Genomic DNA, 17,242 nt, shown 5'->3' with positions numbered 1-17,242 from the left:
GTTGGAGTGAGCCTATGATGTCTCCCACAATGCATCACTGCTGAATATGCAAATCCTCCCTTTGTTGTCCCTGAAATTGTACACACCATTGCATTACAGCAGTTCTGGAGGTGTGGCTAGCTTGCAGGGACAACAAAGGATGCTTTGCATATTCAGCTGTGATGCATTGTGGGAGATATCACATGCTTACTCCAGCCTGAATGATCCCAAATACCTTCTATTTAAGAAGGCAGACTTCTGTTTTCCATAGCGTTTTAGTAAGAGGGCTTGTTGGTCCTTTGTAACCCCTCACACACTCCTGGGAGTTCTGGTTCACCATGAGCTTGCTGGGTACTCTGTAACTCGATGCCGCATACAATTTGCATGCATGCACACTACAAGTATTAGTATGCCACTGATCCTCTCTACCAGTCTCGGCCTTTTGGCTAAGATCAAGTGTAGTATCTGTTCTTATCAGTCTCAGGGAGGCATGTTACTGGGAACCCCCGGCCTGGTCTCCCGGGGGAAGGACGCCTTGAACGAGTCAAACGGGGGGGGGGATGGGAACCTCCGATCCTCCAGTAAAGGTGTCCGTCCTGGCTCATAATTCTCAGGGGCTGACTGAATGGATCTATACCATGGTCGAAGCTGAATGGCTGAGGGCTTTGCTTAGGCGTACTGCCCCTGGAAGTGGCGCTCCAGGTGCACCTGAAAAAACCTGAGATGTGGCAGATCTCAGGCGGAAGTAGGGTGCTTTGGTCTGTACTGCCCATATGCATCGCCAACTAACGCAGCTCCCCGGCCTTTTGGCTAGGGAGAGTGCGGAATTTTTATCACTCCGGCCGCAAGGTCGGGGCCAGCTTGCTGCCACCGGGGACTTGTCCCCTGGGGACTTCGGTTCCCGCCCCGGCTCCCTCTCGGGAGAGCCACCGACCATGTGGACACGGTTGCCACATGGCCAGGCCCTTTGGGTAACCACTGGGCAGGTTGGGGTCCTTCTATCCTTCGGGTGTTGGAGGACCCAAGAAAACCCCTGCGCCGAAGGCAAAGGGGGAAGGTTCCCTTCGGGGAACACCGGAAGGGCCCTGCCGTATTGTGGGGCCCGTGGCTGCCCATGCACGTTTTGTGGGGGTGCTTTACGCACTCACGCTTTTTCCGTGCATGGGCATAAAGGCCTTGCTTACCCGGGACTCCTGCTGCATGCAACAGGAGCCAAGAAAGCTTAAAAAAAAAAAAAAAGTCTGGTATAGTGGTATTATTAGTTAGTAATAGAACTGCCCTGTCATTCTTGCTATCCATTCTTGCTTCCTTTCCACAATAGCCCTAATATTATCCCCACCCATAATCTGAACTGTTCCCCAGTCACTCACCACCGCCCTCGTACAGATGCCCAACTTTATCCCAATTATCCACTTCACATCCAGACCTTGTTTCACCCTTATGGACCAGAGCAGATCCGACGTTTTACCAATAGATAGTGTACTAGAAAAGGGCTCTGCCTCTGATACAGGAGACCAGGATTCAAATCTTGGCTCTTCCTGTTTAGTAAGCCAGCACCTATTCAGTGAGGAGGCCTTGGGCAAGACTCCCTAACACTGCTTACTGCCTACTGAACACACCCCCTAGTGGCTGCAGCTCTGGTGCTCTGAGTTTACCAGGAGAAAAGTTCAATATAAATGTTATTTGTCTCGTCTATCTCCCTATTTAAAGTGGACCTGAACTCAGAACGTCCTCTCTGCTCTATAAGATAAGCAACAGCATAATAACCTTTCCACAAAAAACATTTCTTTGTTACAGCTGATACAAATTCTAAAATAAATCTGCGCTGTTTCTACTTCCTGATTCATGGAAGCAGATATAGGGTTAACAGCCTGTGCTTTCCACTGAGCTTATCTGCTATCTCTGCCACAGGCAGTCATGTGACACAGCGGAGAGATCAGATTACAACTTGTGATTAGTCACAGATGAGGTGGAATTACACAGGGTAAACTCTCTAAATACATACAGGGTGCATTCTCTATGTATTTCTTCAGTTCTGTGCAAGAGTTCAGGTCCACTTTAATCAGCAATAACTTTATCACTACTTATGATTTACATAAATAGGGTTTTTGTTTTTTAACCACCTGTCAGGCCATCCATGTAAGGTGTTTTCTAAACACCTCTTCCTCCCCCAAACTAGACTATTTTTTTGTTCCTGAGATATGGACAGGATAAGAATATGTAATGTAGTACTGTTGCCAGGAGGAAGTCCCACCCCTCAGACATCTCTGATTTCTATTGGTCAATTAACATGATGGATAACCTCAATTACCCCCCCCCCCCCCCGCTCCTCTGCTCCCCCTCCTGTGCTATACTCTCCTGTGCCTTCCGCGTCCATTCATCCTCTTGCCGCTTACATCTTGCTCTATTGCCCGAAGTAGGATGACACAGAACGTGAGGCACTGGAGATGCCGGCCACTAGAGCGAGCAGGGAGCGGTGAGAGGATTGACATTGCTGGTTCAGAGGAGGTGAGAGAAGCATGACTACCGCTGCACCCAATAGCTGGGCTAGGGAAACAAGGGACGGAGACTGCTTGCTGGGACACTCGGGAGTGGGGGGGGGGGGGGTTATTGTCAGGCTGGCCACGGACTTAGTCTCTGACCACTGCGGTTTACATGTTTGTCAGTTTAACTGCCTGAGTGCGCCAGCCCGACGCCCGCCCCTTGCTTCCTGGTGCCCTAGGCCATGGCCTCTGCGGCCTTGCCTCAAATCCGGCCATGATTGCATAAGAGTTGCTTTAGGGGTAAAACTGACACCATGGAGCAATTCTCACAATACAAACAGTAACCATCCATACTGCTGAGGGGTATCTGCTCAGCGTATTGAAGTAATGACAAGGCTCCGCCCTCCCCCCGCCATGTTTCCGGGAGCAAACTGCTGATCACCCTGCATAAGGCTCTGCCCGTCCGCCATGCTCCCTGGACCTGACTGCCGCTCACCCTGCACAAAGCTCCGCCCCTCCGCCATGTTTCCAGGAGCGGACTGCTGCTCACCCTGCACAAGGCTCCGCCCTTCCGCCATGTTTCCAGGAGCTAACTGCTGATCACCCTGCACAAGGCTCCCCCCCCCCCCTTATCATGCTTCCTGGAGCAGACTGCTGCTCGCCCTGCACAAGGCTCCGCCCCTCCATCATGCTTCCTGGACCTGACTGCTGCTCATCCTGCACAAGGCTCCGCCCCACCACCATGTTTCCAGGAGCGGACTGCTGCTCACCCTGCACAAGGCTCCGCCCTTCCGCCATGTTTCCAGGAGCTAACTGCTGATCACCCTGCACAAGGCTCCGCCCCTCCATCATGCTTCCTGGAGCAGACTGCTGCTCGCCCTGCACAAGGCTCCGCCCCTCCATCATGCTTCCTGGACCTGACTGCTGCTCATCCTGCACAAGGCTCCGCCCCACCACCATGTTTCCAGGAGCAGACTGCTGCTCACCCTGCACAACACTTATGTGGCATCACTCTTATATCATAGGGCCGGCCACTTACCCCTCCCGATGGCCTGTATCACGTCCAGGGCAAACGGATCTTTCTCCAGGAGTTCCAGTTTATATTCCGCCTCTGTTAATCTGCAGGAGGTCGCAGAAGCACAGAACAGTCACACTAATGTTTCCAGCATTTGCCATTCACTGAGATGCAGAGAAACAGGCGATACTCACTTCTGCCTCAAATGCAAAGTCTCCCTCTTCACATCACTCAGGTATCTCTCTGCTGCTCTCGCCGTCAGCTGCAATGACAAAAGATTACACATACACACAGTGAATGGATAGGCTGCATTCTCAGCGATGTCACTGGTCTCTAGTAAATGGATAGGCTGCATCCTCAGTGATATCACTGGTCTCTAGTGAATGGATAGGCTGCATTCTCAGTGATGTCACTGGTCTCTAGTAAATGGATAGGCTGCATCCTCAGTGATATCACTGGTCTCTAGTGAATGGATAGGCTGCATTCTCAGTGATGTCATTAGTCTCTAGTGAATGGATAGGCTGCATCCTCAGCGATGTCACTGGTCTCTAGTAAATGGATAGGCTGCATCCTCAGTGATATCACTGGTCTCTAGTGAATGGATAGGCTGCATTCTCAGTGATGTCACTGGTCTCTAGTGAATGGATAGGCTGCATCCTCAGTGATGTCACTGGTCTCTAGTGAATGGATAGGCTGCATCCTCAGTGATGTCACTGGTCTCTAGTGAATGGATAGGCTGCATCCTCAGTGATGTCACTGGTCTCTAGTGAATGGATAGGCTGCATTCTCAGTGATGTAAGCTTTGATTGTTTACTACCTACCACTCACAAGCTCTTATTGCTCCCGGGATGTTTATTTTTTTTAACCTCCTTAGCGGTAACCCTGTGTGTGACACGGGGTAAGACGCCGGAGGGTGCCGCTCAGGCCCTGCTGGGCCGATTTAAATAATTTTTTTTTGCTGGACGCAGCTGGCACTTTGCTAGCTGCGCCAGCACCCCGATCGCCGCTATTCGTTGCGGCGCCCCCCCCCCCCCCCAGACCCCGTGCGCTGCCTGGCCAATTAGTGCCAGGCAGCGCCGAGGGGTGGATCTGGAGTCCCAATGACGTCCCGACGGTCGGGTCGGTGACGTCATCCCGCCCCGTCGCCATGGCGACGGGGAAGCCCTCCAGGAAATCCCGTTCTTTGAACGGGATTTCCTGATCGCCTATCGCCGGAGGCGATCGGCGGGGCTGGGGGGATGCCGCTGAGTAGCGGCTATCATGTAGTGAGCCCTGGGCTCGCTACATGATTTAAAAAAAAATAAAAAAAAAAAATAAAAAAAAAACTGCTGCGCTGCCCCCTGGCGGAATGTTTCATACCGCCAAGGGGGTTAAAGAAATGTACCAGCCAATCACCGCGATCGGCTGTCATAGGTATCAGCCTATGACAGCCGATTGCTCCTGTTGCTCTGTAGGGGACAGCCGAGTGACACAGCTGTCTCCAGTACAGCGCTGGTTGGCGATTTCGCTGTCTAACAGTCTTGTAGCGGCGATCACTGCTAGGAGACTGATGATGGAGCAGAGATCCGCACGATCTCCTGCAAAACACGCCCCCAGGACTTGATGCTAATCAGTGTTAGGTGGTCCTGGGGGAGCCACTGCGTCGATAGGACGTTAAAAAAAAATACAAATAAAGAACAAACATCTGAGCAGCACATATTCAGTGCTGTGATCCTCTGTCACACTTACCCAGTTATCATGAGATTTCTTTTCATAAGAGGTGACCTTGAGGGGGAAATAAAGAGGATATTTTATGATTAGGTGTCACATGTTATCTTCTGATACATCAGCAGGTCTCATAATAACGCAAGTGTTGTGGGGAAATAAGGAGCTGATCTTGTGTTACGGAATGAGGAATCCAGTCATTATGAGCCCTCTAGCAGCAGAGAGTGGCCACACTTCACTAAAGGTCACACTAGTGATAATAAGGCAATAGAAAACTTATCACAACACATCGACCGGAAGTGAGAGGGATATGGAGGCTGCCATATTTATTTCCTGTTAAACAATACCAGTTGCCTGGCTGGCCTGCTGATCTCTTTGGCTGCAGTAGTGTCTGAATCACAACTGAAACAAGCATGCAGCTAACCTTGTTAGATTTGTCATAGACATTTCATCTGCATGCTTGTTCAGGGTTCATGGCTAATAGTATTATGCCTAGTACACACCATACAATTTTCTGTTACGGGGCCCATACACTGGTCGATTTTAGCCATCCATCGACGGCCGAGTCGACTGTTTTGATCAAATCGGCTTGAAATCGATGCAGCAGAAAGCATGATAGATCGGCAGAGCGATCGATTTCCGTCCAATTTCAATCGATTTGCTCGATCAGTCCGGACGGAAAATCTGGGTCGATCGGCTACTGGCAGCCGATCGATGGCCCATAGGGTTGCATTGGATCGAATAGTGCAACACTGCATTTCGATCGAATTTCAATAGATTTCATTCTGAAATCTAATGAAATTAGTTTCCTACTGTGTTGTGCCACACCAGAAACATTGCTGTCAGATTCGACCTGACAGAAATCTGATGGTCGAATCTGCTGCAAATCTATCTACACGATACGATTCTTTGTGCGATCTGATTACGATTTTATTTACGATCCGATTAAATCAGACATTTCCGATCGGGATTCAATTCGATTTGCCATTGCAAAACAATGGCAGATCGAATTGAATCCCGATCGGAAATGTCGGATTTAATCGGATCGTAAATAGAATCGTAATCGAATTGCACAAAGAATCGTATCGTGTAGATGGGGCTTTAGATTTTTCTGTAATTAGATTACTTTCTGTAAAGTACTGGTAGAGACTGGTCATTCTCTTTGGTGCATTGCCTTCTGGTTATCTCCTGCTGAGTAGAACAACGCCTAATTGCTCGGCAGATAGATGGTTAGATGTTGGAAATTATCTATCCGGCAGGTAAATCTAATGCTGAGCATACACGGCCCTGATTCTTCTTATCAATCGAGCAGCTGATGGCTCAATTGATAATTTCCGACATGTCCGATACCCCGCCGGATCGATTCCGCGCTCGATAGCGACGGGCAGGACAATAGAAGAAACGAGCAGAAGACACCACCCGCGGGGACGAGCGGGAATCTATAGAGCGGCTCAATACACAGTACAAAACGTACCGTGTATCCCCAGCATTATAGAAAATCTTACAGAAAATCGTATGGTGTGTACTAGGCATCAGAGGATCAGCAGGACAGCCAGGAAATGCGCATTATGCAGGCAGGTTGTAGCCCCACCCCTTCCTGCTGCCTCCTCTGCCAGGGAGGTTACAGCCAGCCTGCAGGAGGGTCCTGAGGGAGGGAGAGACAGACACTCCTGTAGGGACACTACATAGCAATCTCCTATGAAATAGATGCCAGTGTAAACAATCTATTCTGTGGCCCTGCAAATAAATGTATTAGAGCGTCAAACCTCTAAAGATAATAACGATCCTGACCTGCCCTTGATAGGAGTTCACTGTCTTCTCAGTTTCCTCTTCCAGTTCATCCAGGCGTGTCCTGGAGAAGGAGAGTCAGGTGAGCATCTACCTCCAGCCAGCAGGTGGCGCAATAATAAACCACACACCGTAGTTAGCATCTCTTACTTGACAGTCCCCAGCTCTGAGGTGGCCAGGATCATCTTCTCGTCCGCCTTGCTGAGCTTGGCCTCTTTCTGCAGGCGATCCCTTTCCTGAACAGTCAGTTTCCTGAAAATATACGACCCAAACCCTGAAATCTGCTGCCTGCGGCTGAGGGAGAGGCTGAGAGTGAGGCTGAGAGTAAGGCTGAGAGGCTGAGAGGGAGAGAGAGAGTGAGGCTGAGAGGGAGAGAGAGTGAGGCTGAGAGGGAGAGTGAGGCTGAGAGGGAGAGAGAGTGAGGCTGAGAGGGAGAGAGAGTGAGGCTGAGAGGGAGAGAGAGTGCGGCTGAGAGGGAGAGAGAGTGCGGCTGAGAGGGAGAGAGAGTGCGGCTGAGAGGGAGAGAGAGTGCGGCTGAGAGGGAGAGAGAGTGAGGCTGAGAGGGAGAGAGAGTGAGGCTGAGAGGGAGAGAGAGTGAGGCTGAGAGGGAGAGAGAGTGAGGCTGAGAGGGAGAGAGAGTGAGGCTGAGAGGGAGAGAGAGTGAGGCTGAGAGAGAGAGAGAGAGAGAGAGAGAGAGAGAGAGAGAGAGAGAGAGAGAGAGAGAGAGAGAGAGAGAGAGAGAGAGAGAGAGAGAGAGGCTGAGAGAGAGGCTGAGGGAGAGAGGGAGGCTGAGAAAGTAAGGCTGAGGGAGAGAGGGAGGCTGAGAGGGAGCCCTCCAGGTGGATGGATGTGCCACAACCAGCTTTTATTTCAGTCTATGCCCCAGTCTGGGAGGCTCTGACCTCAATTCACAAAGCAGCGTAGCCATCGCTCCCAACTGTCCCTCTTTCCTCCTCATTTGTCCCTCTTTCAGGACTTTGTCCCTCTTTCTATGTAATATATATATATATATATATATATATATATATATATATATATATATATATATATATATATTTAGTTTTTTCTCTACTAAAAAATGTGTTTGATTGCCTCTAAACATTATTCCCATCCTTTAAATTGATATATTTCTAATTTTAAAATGTTAATATGAAGGAAAATGAAGCAGGATAGAAAGGACCAGTGTGGTTTGAATTACAAAACAACATATTTTTCTTAAGAACTCTTTATGGTATGCGTGACTAGGGGCGTGGTGTGGGTGTGATCAGGGGTGTGGCAGCGGCGTGGCTTAAGTGTCCCTCTTTCTCATCTCAAAAAGTTGGGAGGTATGAGTTTAGCCCAACCTACCGAAAGTTTACAAGTTGAATTCATGTAGAGTTACTGAATGTTTTAGATCTGGTCTAAAAATGTTTGGTAATTCTGACAAACTTTGTAGTCACAAAAGTGAAAGTGGGCGTGGTCAGCGGGTGTTTCCCCACAGGGGGCGTGGTCAGCGGGCATTTCCCCACAGGGGGCGTGGTCAGCGGGCATTTCCCCACAGGGGGCGTGGTCAGCGGGCATTTCCCCACAGGGGGCGTGGTCAGCGGGCATTTCCCCACAGGGGGCGTGGTCAGCGGGCATTTCCCCACAGGGGGCGTGGTCAGCGGGCATTTCCCCACAGGGGGCGTGGTCAGCGGGCATTTCCCCACAGGGGGCGTGGTCAGCGGGCATTTCCCCACAGGGGGCGTGGTCAGCGGGCATTTCCCCACAGGGGGCGTGGTCAGCGGGCATTTCCCCACAGGGGGCGTGGTCAGCGGGCATTTCCCCACAGGGGGCGTGGTCAGCGGGCATTTCCCCCACAGTGTGCGTGGTCAGCGGGTATTTCCCCCACAGTGGGCGTGGTCAGGAGGTATTTCCCCACAGTGGGCGTGGTCAGCTGGTCCCTGTCGGGAAGTTATATCGGTCAGGGAGAAGTCGCCCTGTTGTAGTAGAATTTATTTCAGATTATATGAAGTGCAGCACAAGTAGTAAACTTTACAACCGGAAATTTTTTTTTTTTTTATCAAAAACCCACATAAAAAAAAAATAAAAAAGTTAATTTAGGATGAAGGGTCTTTGCTAAGATCCAGAGAATTACTGTACAAGTTCATTTGGGAGAATACCGCATGGATCTGTATTTACAGAATGCTTTAGAGTAACAAAAAATTTTAGACCCATTTTACCAGATGTCACCCACATTTGTAAAATTTTTAGTGTATTTAAAAATGAGAACAGAAATACCGATCAAGGTATTTTACCAAACAGTTTTGATTTACTGAACAGCCGTGAGTGAATTGAGGCCTCTGTGGAAAATACCCACTGAACATGAACTCTGAATTCACAAAAGTAAAAGTGGACATGTCAGAATTACAACCATAAAACATTTTAGACCTATCTTACTGAATGTTCACACATTTGTAAAATCAGAAAAGCAGCCAAAGCAACAAGCGGGAGAAATATTACAGCAGTGAAGTCACGTTTGAGAGGAGCCTCTTCAAACAGGCACCTGCTCTGATGATGTATTTCCTGTTTGGCGGCCATCTTCATTGTTTACAAAAACAATGAATAAAACAGTGATTTTATCACCAAGAAAGCAGCAGGAGCAGCAAAAATGTCACAGAGAGGGATAGCTGAAGACTACAAACAGGCTGGTACTTTTATTTATGTAAGATTTTCACAGTACAGATTTTGTTTAAAGAAAGAGGACTGCATAACAGTAAAGCTATAAAATTATACAGCCTTGCCACCTCAGCACTTGCAGAGCTCAGCTGTACCTCTGGGCTCAGATCCACTGAAACGTCCCTTCCTGCCTCTGGCCACACCTCTTCCTGCCCTAGTCACACCTCTTCCTGCCCTAGCCACACCTCTTCCCTCCACAGCCACGCCTCTTCCCACCCCAGCCATGATTTTCATACCTGTGCAGTTTCCTCTCATTCTCCTGATAAACCTCCATCATGACGCTCATCTTCTGCTTCAGCTTGTCCACCTCGTCCTCCAGCTGCCCCTTCTCCAGCGCCAGGGACTGGTTGGTGTTCTGGAGGTTGGTGATGCACTCTGAAAACAGCATGAAGGACAGTGAATCATCATCTTTTAGTGGAACCGCTAAATCTACAAAACTATCAGTGCAGATCACACTAGCCGGCCGAGCCAGTGCCTGAAGACACCTACAGCTGACCAGGGCCTGAAGACACCTACAGCTGACCAGGGCCTGAAGACACCTACAGCTGACCAGGGTCTGAAGACACCTACAGCTGACCAGGGCCTGAAGACACCTACAGCTGACCAGTGCCTGAAGACTCCTACAGCTGACCAGGGCCTGAAGACACCTACAGCTGACCAGGGCCTGAAGACACCTACAGCTGACCAGGGCCTGAAGACACCTACAGCTGACCAGGGCCTGAAGACACCTACAGCTGACCAGGGCCTGAAGACACCTACAGCTGACCAGGGCCTGAAGACACCTACAGCTGACCAGGGCCTGAAGACACCTACAGCTGACCAGTGCCTGAAGACACCTACAGCTGACCAGGGCCTGAAGACACCTACAGCTGACCAGGGCCTGAAGACACCTACAACTGACCAGGGCCTGAAGACACCTACAGCTGACCAGGGCCTGAAGATACCTACAGCTGACCAGGGCCTGAAGACACCTACAGCTGACCAGTGCCTGAAGACACCTACAGCTGACCGGGGCCTGAAGACACCTACAGCTGACCAGGGCCTGAAGACACCTACAGCTGACCAGGGCCTGAAGACACCTATAGCCAGCTTCTAATGCTCTCCTGGTCCTTCTCTCTGTTGTGCAATAAATGCCCTATAAGTGCCCCAAACAGAAACTGCTAAAGGACAACTGACCTGAGCGACACATGGAAGCTGCCATATTCATTTCTGTTTAAACAATGCAGATTACCTGGCTGTCCTGCTGATCCTCTGCCTTTAATATATTTAGCCATAGACCCTGAACATGCAGATCAGATGCTCTGACTGAAGTGTGACTGGATTAGCTGCATGCTTGTTTCTGGTGTGATTCAGACACTACTGCAGCCAGAGAGATCAGCAGGGCTGCCAGGAAACTGGAATTGTTTAACAGGAAATAAATATGGCAGCCTCCGTATTCCTCTCGCTTCAGGTGTCCCATAAAGTGAGCATAAAAAGGTTTATGCAGGCTCTTGCAGTTAAAGGCGGAGTCATGTGCCACAATGCATGCCTGAAGGTGTACAGAGCTGCACTCGCATCCACTGACTACATTACCCGCAACGTATTGCTGTGCATGCGTTACAAGCTGCGGTCCTGGAGAAGATGGCAAATCCCTAACGGGCTGAGGGCCAGAGGAGAAGCACCCTGTAGGTAAATAATGACGGCCTCCCCCCCAACTCTGGCCCTTGTAACACACACACCTTACTTTCCCATTCTGGAGCGCTGGTCACTTTAACCACTTAGGTCAATCTGGACGGGTATATCCGTCCAGATAGCCTGCCCTGCTGCAGCTGAGCAGGGCGCGCGCTCCCGCTGCCTTCCGCTGCCCCGGAGATCAATGAATGGGAACACAGTTCTATGTCTCCCTATGAAAAACCGACGGCTTCTCTGAAAAGGGGCACGTCATCCCTTCAGTTCCTGTACGAGAGAGCTCTCGCTTACAAGATGGAGTTCTTACAAATTCTTAGCAAAAATGTACCACCCAAAGAAAGCCTAATTGGTGGCGGAAAAAACAAGATACAGATCAATTGTGATAAGTAGTGATAAAGCTATTGGCGAATGAATGGGAGGTGAAAGTTGCACTGATGCATAATGTGAAACGATACTGAAGGCTGAAGTGTTTAAAGGACAACTGTAGCGAGAAGTATATGGAGGCTGCCATATTTATTTCTTTTTAAAGCCAATGTGTACCGATTAAAAAAAAAGAAAAGTCAGATACTCACCTAAGGAGGGGAAGGCTCGGTCCTAATGAGACTTCCCTCTCCTCTCCCGGTGCCCGGTTCCGCTCACGATCCCCCGTTGCAGTATTCGACCAGTTTGGTCAAATACTGCCGCTCCGGAAGTCTTCGGGAGCACTCGGGCTCCCGAAGACGGGCCGCTCCATACTGCGCATGTGCGAGTGCCCACTATGACGCACTCACGCGTGCGCAGTATGGAGGAGCCCGAGTGCTCCCAAAGACTTCCGAAGTCCCCCGCGGCGGGGGATTTGAACGAAGGAAGGATCCACCGGGCACCGGGAGAGGAGAGGGAATGCTCATTAGGACCGAGCCTTCCCTCTCCTTAGGTGAGTATCTGATTTTTTTTTTTTTTTAAATCGGTAACCATTCACTTTAAGCAATACCAGTTGCCTGGCTGTCCGGCTGATCCTCTGCCTCTAATACTTTTAGCTATAGACCCTGAACAAGCATGCAGCAGATCAGGTGTTTCTGACATCATTGTTGGTAGGGTTGCCGTGGTATGTTTGATTGTGCATGGTAATCATACTATGTGCAATTTCGTTTTACCGGTTTTCAGGGGGAGTATTTCGCAGCGATGTGCGGAGTACGGTATATAGTTGTCACTGTCTCTCAGAGGGGCTCACAATCGAGTCCCTACCATAGTCCTATGTCTATGTGTGTATCGTGCAGTGTGTGTATTGTAGTCTAGGGCCAATTTTTTAGAGGGAAGCCAATTAACTTATCTGTATGTTTTTGGGATGTGGGAGGAAACCGGAGTGCCCAGAAGAAACCCACACAGACATATGGAGAACATACCAACTCCTTGCTGACCTGGTCGGGATTCAAACCTGGGTCCCAGCGCTGCAAGGCGAGAGCTCTAACCACTACGCCACCGTGCTACCCAATACCAATACCAGTTGCCTGGCAGCCCTGCAGATCTCTTTGGCTGCAGTAATGTCTGAATCACACCAGAAACAAGCAGGCAGCTAATCTTGTCAGATCTGACAATAATGTCAGAAACACCTGATCTGCTGCATGCTTGTTCAGGGGCTAAAGCTAAAAGTATTAGAGGCAGAGGATCAGCAGGATAGCCAGGCAACTGGTATTGTTTAAAAGGAAATAACTATGGCAGCCTCCATATACCTCTCGTTACAGTTCTTCTTAAATAATTCTGAGATGATGAAAATTTTATGGGGCTTGCTAATGGACCTCTCCAATGTAGCTGCTGCACTTCATAAGTCTATTCCAAACTGCATACATTTGCACAAAACTAGGAATTAAATTTACATCAACTCAGAATTATTCGCATCTCATCCCTATTGGCCATCTCTCTGCAGACAGTGGAGACACCGGAGTCACGGCTATCAGATGACCGGTGCATGGAACGGTCACCAGCGCCTCCGTCGGCTTCTGTACCTGAGAGCTGCTCCTTCGCTTTCATCTCATCCGAGAGGTTTTCGTACAGCTGCTTCTTCTCCGACTCCACGCTCTTCAGAGAGGCGTTTATCTGCAGCGGCACAAAGAGGACATGTCTCACATCAACACACATACAGCAAGAGCAGCGCAGCCGGCCTCCAGCATCCACCGAGTGTTTCACTCATAGGCGGAATCTGCCACGGTGGAAAGGTGCCGTACATATAGCGATTTTGCGGGTGATCAACTATCTGATAATCATCTAATCGGATGATAATCAGTGCTGCAACAAGCATGCCCAATGGATGATTCAACTGATTTGGGGCCGCAAGTGGTCAAATGTATGGATCGGACATGCGGGGAAATCTCAGTGCAACGTGGTGGATTGTATGGGCGGCGGTAACTGCGTGTGATTGAGCGATGAACGCGGCAAAGGTGCCCATACATCTTCTGCTTCCACATCGGTGCCGCACGCGGATAGCGGTATATAGTTATAAACACGCCACATGGGGCGCCAACGCGGAAGATTTATGGGAACCTTCTTCACTAGTGGCAACAGCGCACAGTGAAAGTATTTGAATGCATGGGGGGGGGAGGGGGCGGCACATTTACATATATATAGAGGGGACAGCAATGGAGGCGGCGCCACAAGGCCGATTCCCAAAATATTTCATGCTGCAATTGATCGGGGATCTGACAGATGACATCTCTCTACGATCAGATTCAATCAGAAAGAGAGCAGTCTTTTGGTCAATCTGCCCATCATCGCTAGATGCATCAGCACCTTAAAGGACAACTGAAGTGAGCGTGATAAGGAGGCTGCCATATTTATTTCCTTTTAAACAATACCAGTTGCCTGGCAGCCCTGCTGGTCTATTTGGCAGCAGTAGTGTCTGAATCACACCAGAAACAAGCATGCAGCTAATCTTGTCAGATCTGACCATAATGTCAGAAACGCCTGATCTGCTGCATGCTTGTTCAGGGGCTATGGCTAATAGTATTAGAGGCAGAGGATCAGCAGGGCTGCCAGGCAACTGGTATTGCTTAAAAAGAAATAAATATGGCAGCCCCCATATCCCTCTCACTTCAGTTGCCCTCTCACTCCCAGCCCCCACGATGAATACAAAAAGTACAGAAAGAAAACAAAAGTATCAAACGTTAGTGTAGAACAGGTGGATTAAAATCTTTGGGAGGTTCTAACCCTTCCCAGCAGCATCAAACAAATTACAGATCAAAAGAAGAAAAAAAAAAATGACATACAGGTAGTCCCCGGTTTACGAACGCCAGACTTACGAACGACCCGCCGCGATGACGTCACGCCGCCGGGGACTACATTGTGCTGCCTGGAAGCTGCGCGGCCCGTCCTCTTGCTCCGTTCACTTTTCCCCAGCGCCTCCTGATGCGTTAGACCGGCATGGAACAGGTGAGATGTCACCTATCTGCCTTCTGCTGCGCCTACTCTGCTTAAAGAGACTCTGAAGCGAGAATAAATATCGCTTCAGAGCTCAAAGTTAGCAGGGGCATGTGTGCCCCTGCTAAACCGCCGCTAAACGGGGGTCCCTTCACCCCCAAACCCACCCCCGCAAGACTTGGTCGCTCCTGGAGGCAGGGCTAACCGCCGCAGCCCTTCCTCCAGTCGCGTCTATCAGCGGCGCATCGCCGCCTCTCCCCCGCCGCTCTCAGTAAAGGAAGACAGAGGGGCGGGGGAGAGGCGGAGATACGCGCTGACAGACGCGCGTGGGGCAGGGCTGCGGCGGTTAGCCCTGCCCCAACCAGGAAGCGCTCCCCCGCTGCACCGAGGGGATTTGGGGGATCAGGGACCCCCGTTAAGCCGCGGGATAGTGGCGGTTTAGCAGGGGCACACATGCCCCTGCTATTTATGAGGTCTGAAGCGAGATTTATTCTCACTTCAGACTCTCTTTAAGGAATGAGGGCGTCCCGACTTAAGAACGAATTCAGGTTACGAACGAACCTTCAGTCCCTGTCTCGTTCGTTAACCGAGGACTAACTGTACATACAAATATTTGTAAACATTTGACTGGCTTTAGTAGTGTAATTAATAAAGGCAGCAACTGAAAGCTCACCATGGCAGCAAAGATCAGCTTCTTTATTGTCTGCTTCTGAGGATCCCCTGAAATAAACAAAATACATGATTGGCTACAGAGAGGAAGTCAACAGAGCCCTCAGCTTACAAGGACCCGAGAGGGATAGGGAGGCTGCCATATTTATTTCCTGTTAATACCAGTTGCCTGGCTGTACGGCTGACCTCTTTGGCTGCGGTAGTGTCTGAATCAGAGCACCTGATCTGCGGCATGCTTGCTCGGTGCTATGGCTAAAAGTATTGTAGGCAGAGAATCAGCAGGACAGCCAGGCAATGTGCATTGCTTACACGGAAATAAATGTGTCAGCCTCCAGGTCTTTCACTTCGGGTTCCTCCCTCCAGAATGAAGTGTTTCAACACATGGTCAGAATCCCAGACACTGACCAATTTCCTGCACCAAGGACTGGCTGCGCTGTAGTCTGCAATCAGTCCAGAGGGATTCGGTGTGTGCCTGCCTACTTGCAGACTGGCCTAAGGAATGATGTCATCCAAACACCAGCAGCAGCCCCCACCCACAGAGCCTGAAACTTATTTCTGGTTTTAAATTCAAATTTCATGACGAGGGGGCAATATTGGGCTACTACAATGACCCGTAGAAGCCTCATTTTGCAGAAGGTAACATCTGAGCACTGTGACTTCTCTATTTTACTAAACTCAGAACTTCCTCTCTGCTATAAAAGATTGGCCACAGCATCATAACCTTTATGGACAAAAACTAAATTCTTCATTATAATTTATGTAAATCCTAAAAAAAAAAAAAAAAAAAAAAAAGACTTTTTTAAAACCTCAAGTCTGCTTTAAAGGGAACCTAAACTGAGAAGGATATGAATTTTTCCTTCTAAAATAATACCAGTTCCCCGATTCTCCTGCTGATCCTGTGTCTCCAATACTTTCAGCCACAGCCCCTGAACAATCATGCAGATCAGGTGATCTGACTGAAGTCAGACTGGATTAGCTGCATGCTTGTTTCAGGTGTGTGATTCAGCCACTACTGCAGCCAAAGATCAGCAGGCTGCCAGGCAACTGGTATTGTTTAAAAGGAAACATCCATATCCCTCTCAGTTAAAGGGATACTGTAAAGGGGTCGGAGGAAAATGAGTTGAACTTACCCGGGGCTTCTAATGGTCCCCCGCAGACATCCTGTGCCCGCGCAGCCACTCACCGATGCCTGGCCCCGCCTCCGGTTCACTTCTGGAATTTCAGACTTTAAAGTCGGAAAAGGAGCGAGGACATGGCCGCACAGGCACAATGGTTTTCAGACTTTAAAGAGACTCTGTAACAACAAAAACCTCCCCTGGGGGGTACTCACCTAGGGTGGGGGAAGCATCCGGATCCTAATGAGGCTTCCCACGCCGTCCTCTGTCCCACGGGGGTCTCGCTGCAGCCCTCCGAACAGCCGGCGACAGACCCGACTGTAGATTCAATATTTACCTTTGCTGGCTCCAGCGGGGGCACTGTGGCCGCTTTCGGCGCGGAAATAGACGGAAATACCCGATCTCCATCGGGTCCGCTCTACTGCGCAGGCTCCGGAAACTTGCGCCTGCGCAGTAGAGCAGACCCGACGGCGATCGGGTATTTCCGCCTACTTCGGAGCCAACAGCAGTCAGAGCGCCTGCGCAGGAGCCAGGAAGGTAAATATTGACGTCACCGCTGCACGGAGGGCTGCAGCGAGACCCCCGAGGGACGCAGGACGGCGTGGGAAGCCTCATTAGGATCCGGAGGCTTCCCCCACCCGAGGTGAGTACGCCCCAGGGGACGTTTTGTCGTTACAGTTCCTCTTTAAAGTCTGAAATTCCCGAAGTGAACTGGAGGCGGGGCCGGAGCATCG

At 49.9% G+C, this 17,242-nt stretch overlaps 1 protein-coding gene and 1 pseudogene across 2 annotated transcripts in view; one reads left to right on the top strand and one right to left on the bottom strand.

Moving 5' to 3' along the window:
* Positions 1 to 17,242, bottom strand: part of MIA2 (MIA SH3 domain ER export factor 2) — a 92,998-nt gene that overhangs the window by 14,640 nt on the left and 61,116 nt on the right. For both annotated transcript variants that reach the window (XM_068254750.1, XM_068254751.1), the window contains exons 17-24: positions 15,398 to 15,444; positions 13,317 to 13,407; positions 9,903 to 10,041; positions 7,120 to 7,221; positions 6,973 to 7,033; positions 5,206 to 5,241; positions 3,672 to 3,739; positions 3,502 to 3,581 (exon numbers count right to left, since the gene is read on the bottom strand). In XM_068254750.1, coding sequence (XP_068110851.1) covers positions 3,502 to 3,581; positions 3,672 to 3,739; positions 5,206 to 5,241; positions 6,973 to 7,033; positions 7,120 to 7,221; positions 9,903 to 10,041; positions 13,317 to 13,407; positions 15,398 to 15,444 — 624 coding nt within the window. The remainder of the gene's footprint in view (positions 1 to 3,501; positions 3,582 to 3,671; positions 3,740 to 5,205; positions 5,242 to 6,972; positions 7,034 to 7,119; positions 7,222 to 9,902; positions 10,042 to 13,316; positions 13,408 to 15,397; positions 15,445 to 17,242) is intronic.
* LOC137533710 (U2 spliceosomal RNA) lies at positions 405 to 516 on the top strand (annotated as a pseudogene).

Source organism: Hyperolius riggenbachi, chromosome 9 (assembly GCF_040937935.1).
Source record: "Hyperolius riggenbachi isolate aHypRig1 chromosome 9, aHypRig1.pri, whole genome shotgun sequence".
Lineage (NCBI taxonomy): Eukaryota > Metazoa > Chordata > Amphibia > Anura > Hyperoliidae > Hyperolius > Hyperolius riggenbachi.
The sequence above is the reverse complement of the archived record's forward strand: the minus strand, read 5'-3'. Positions and strand labels throughout refer to the sequence as shown.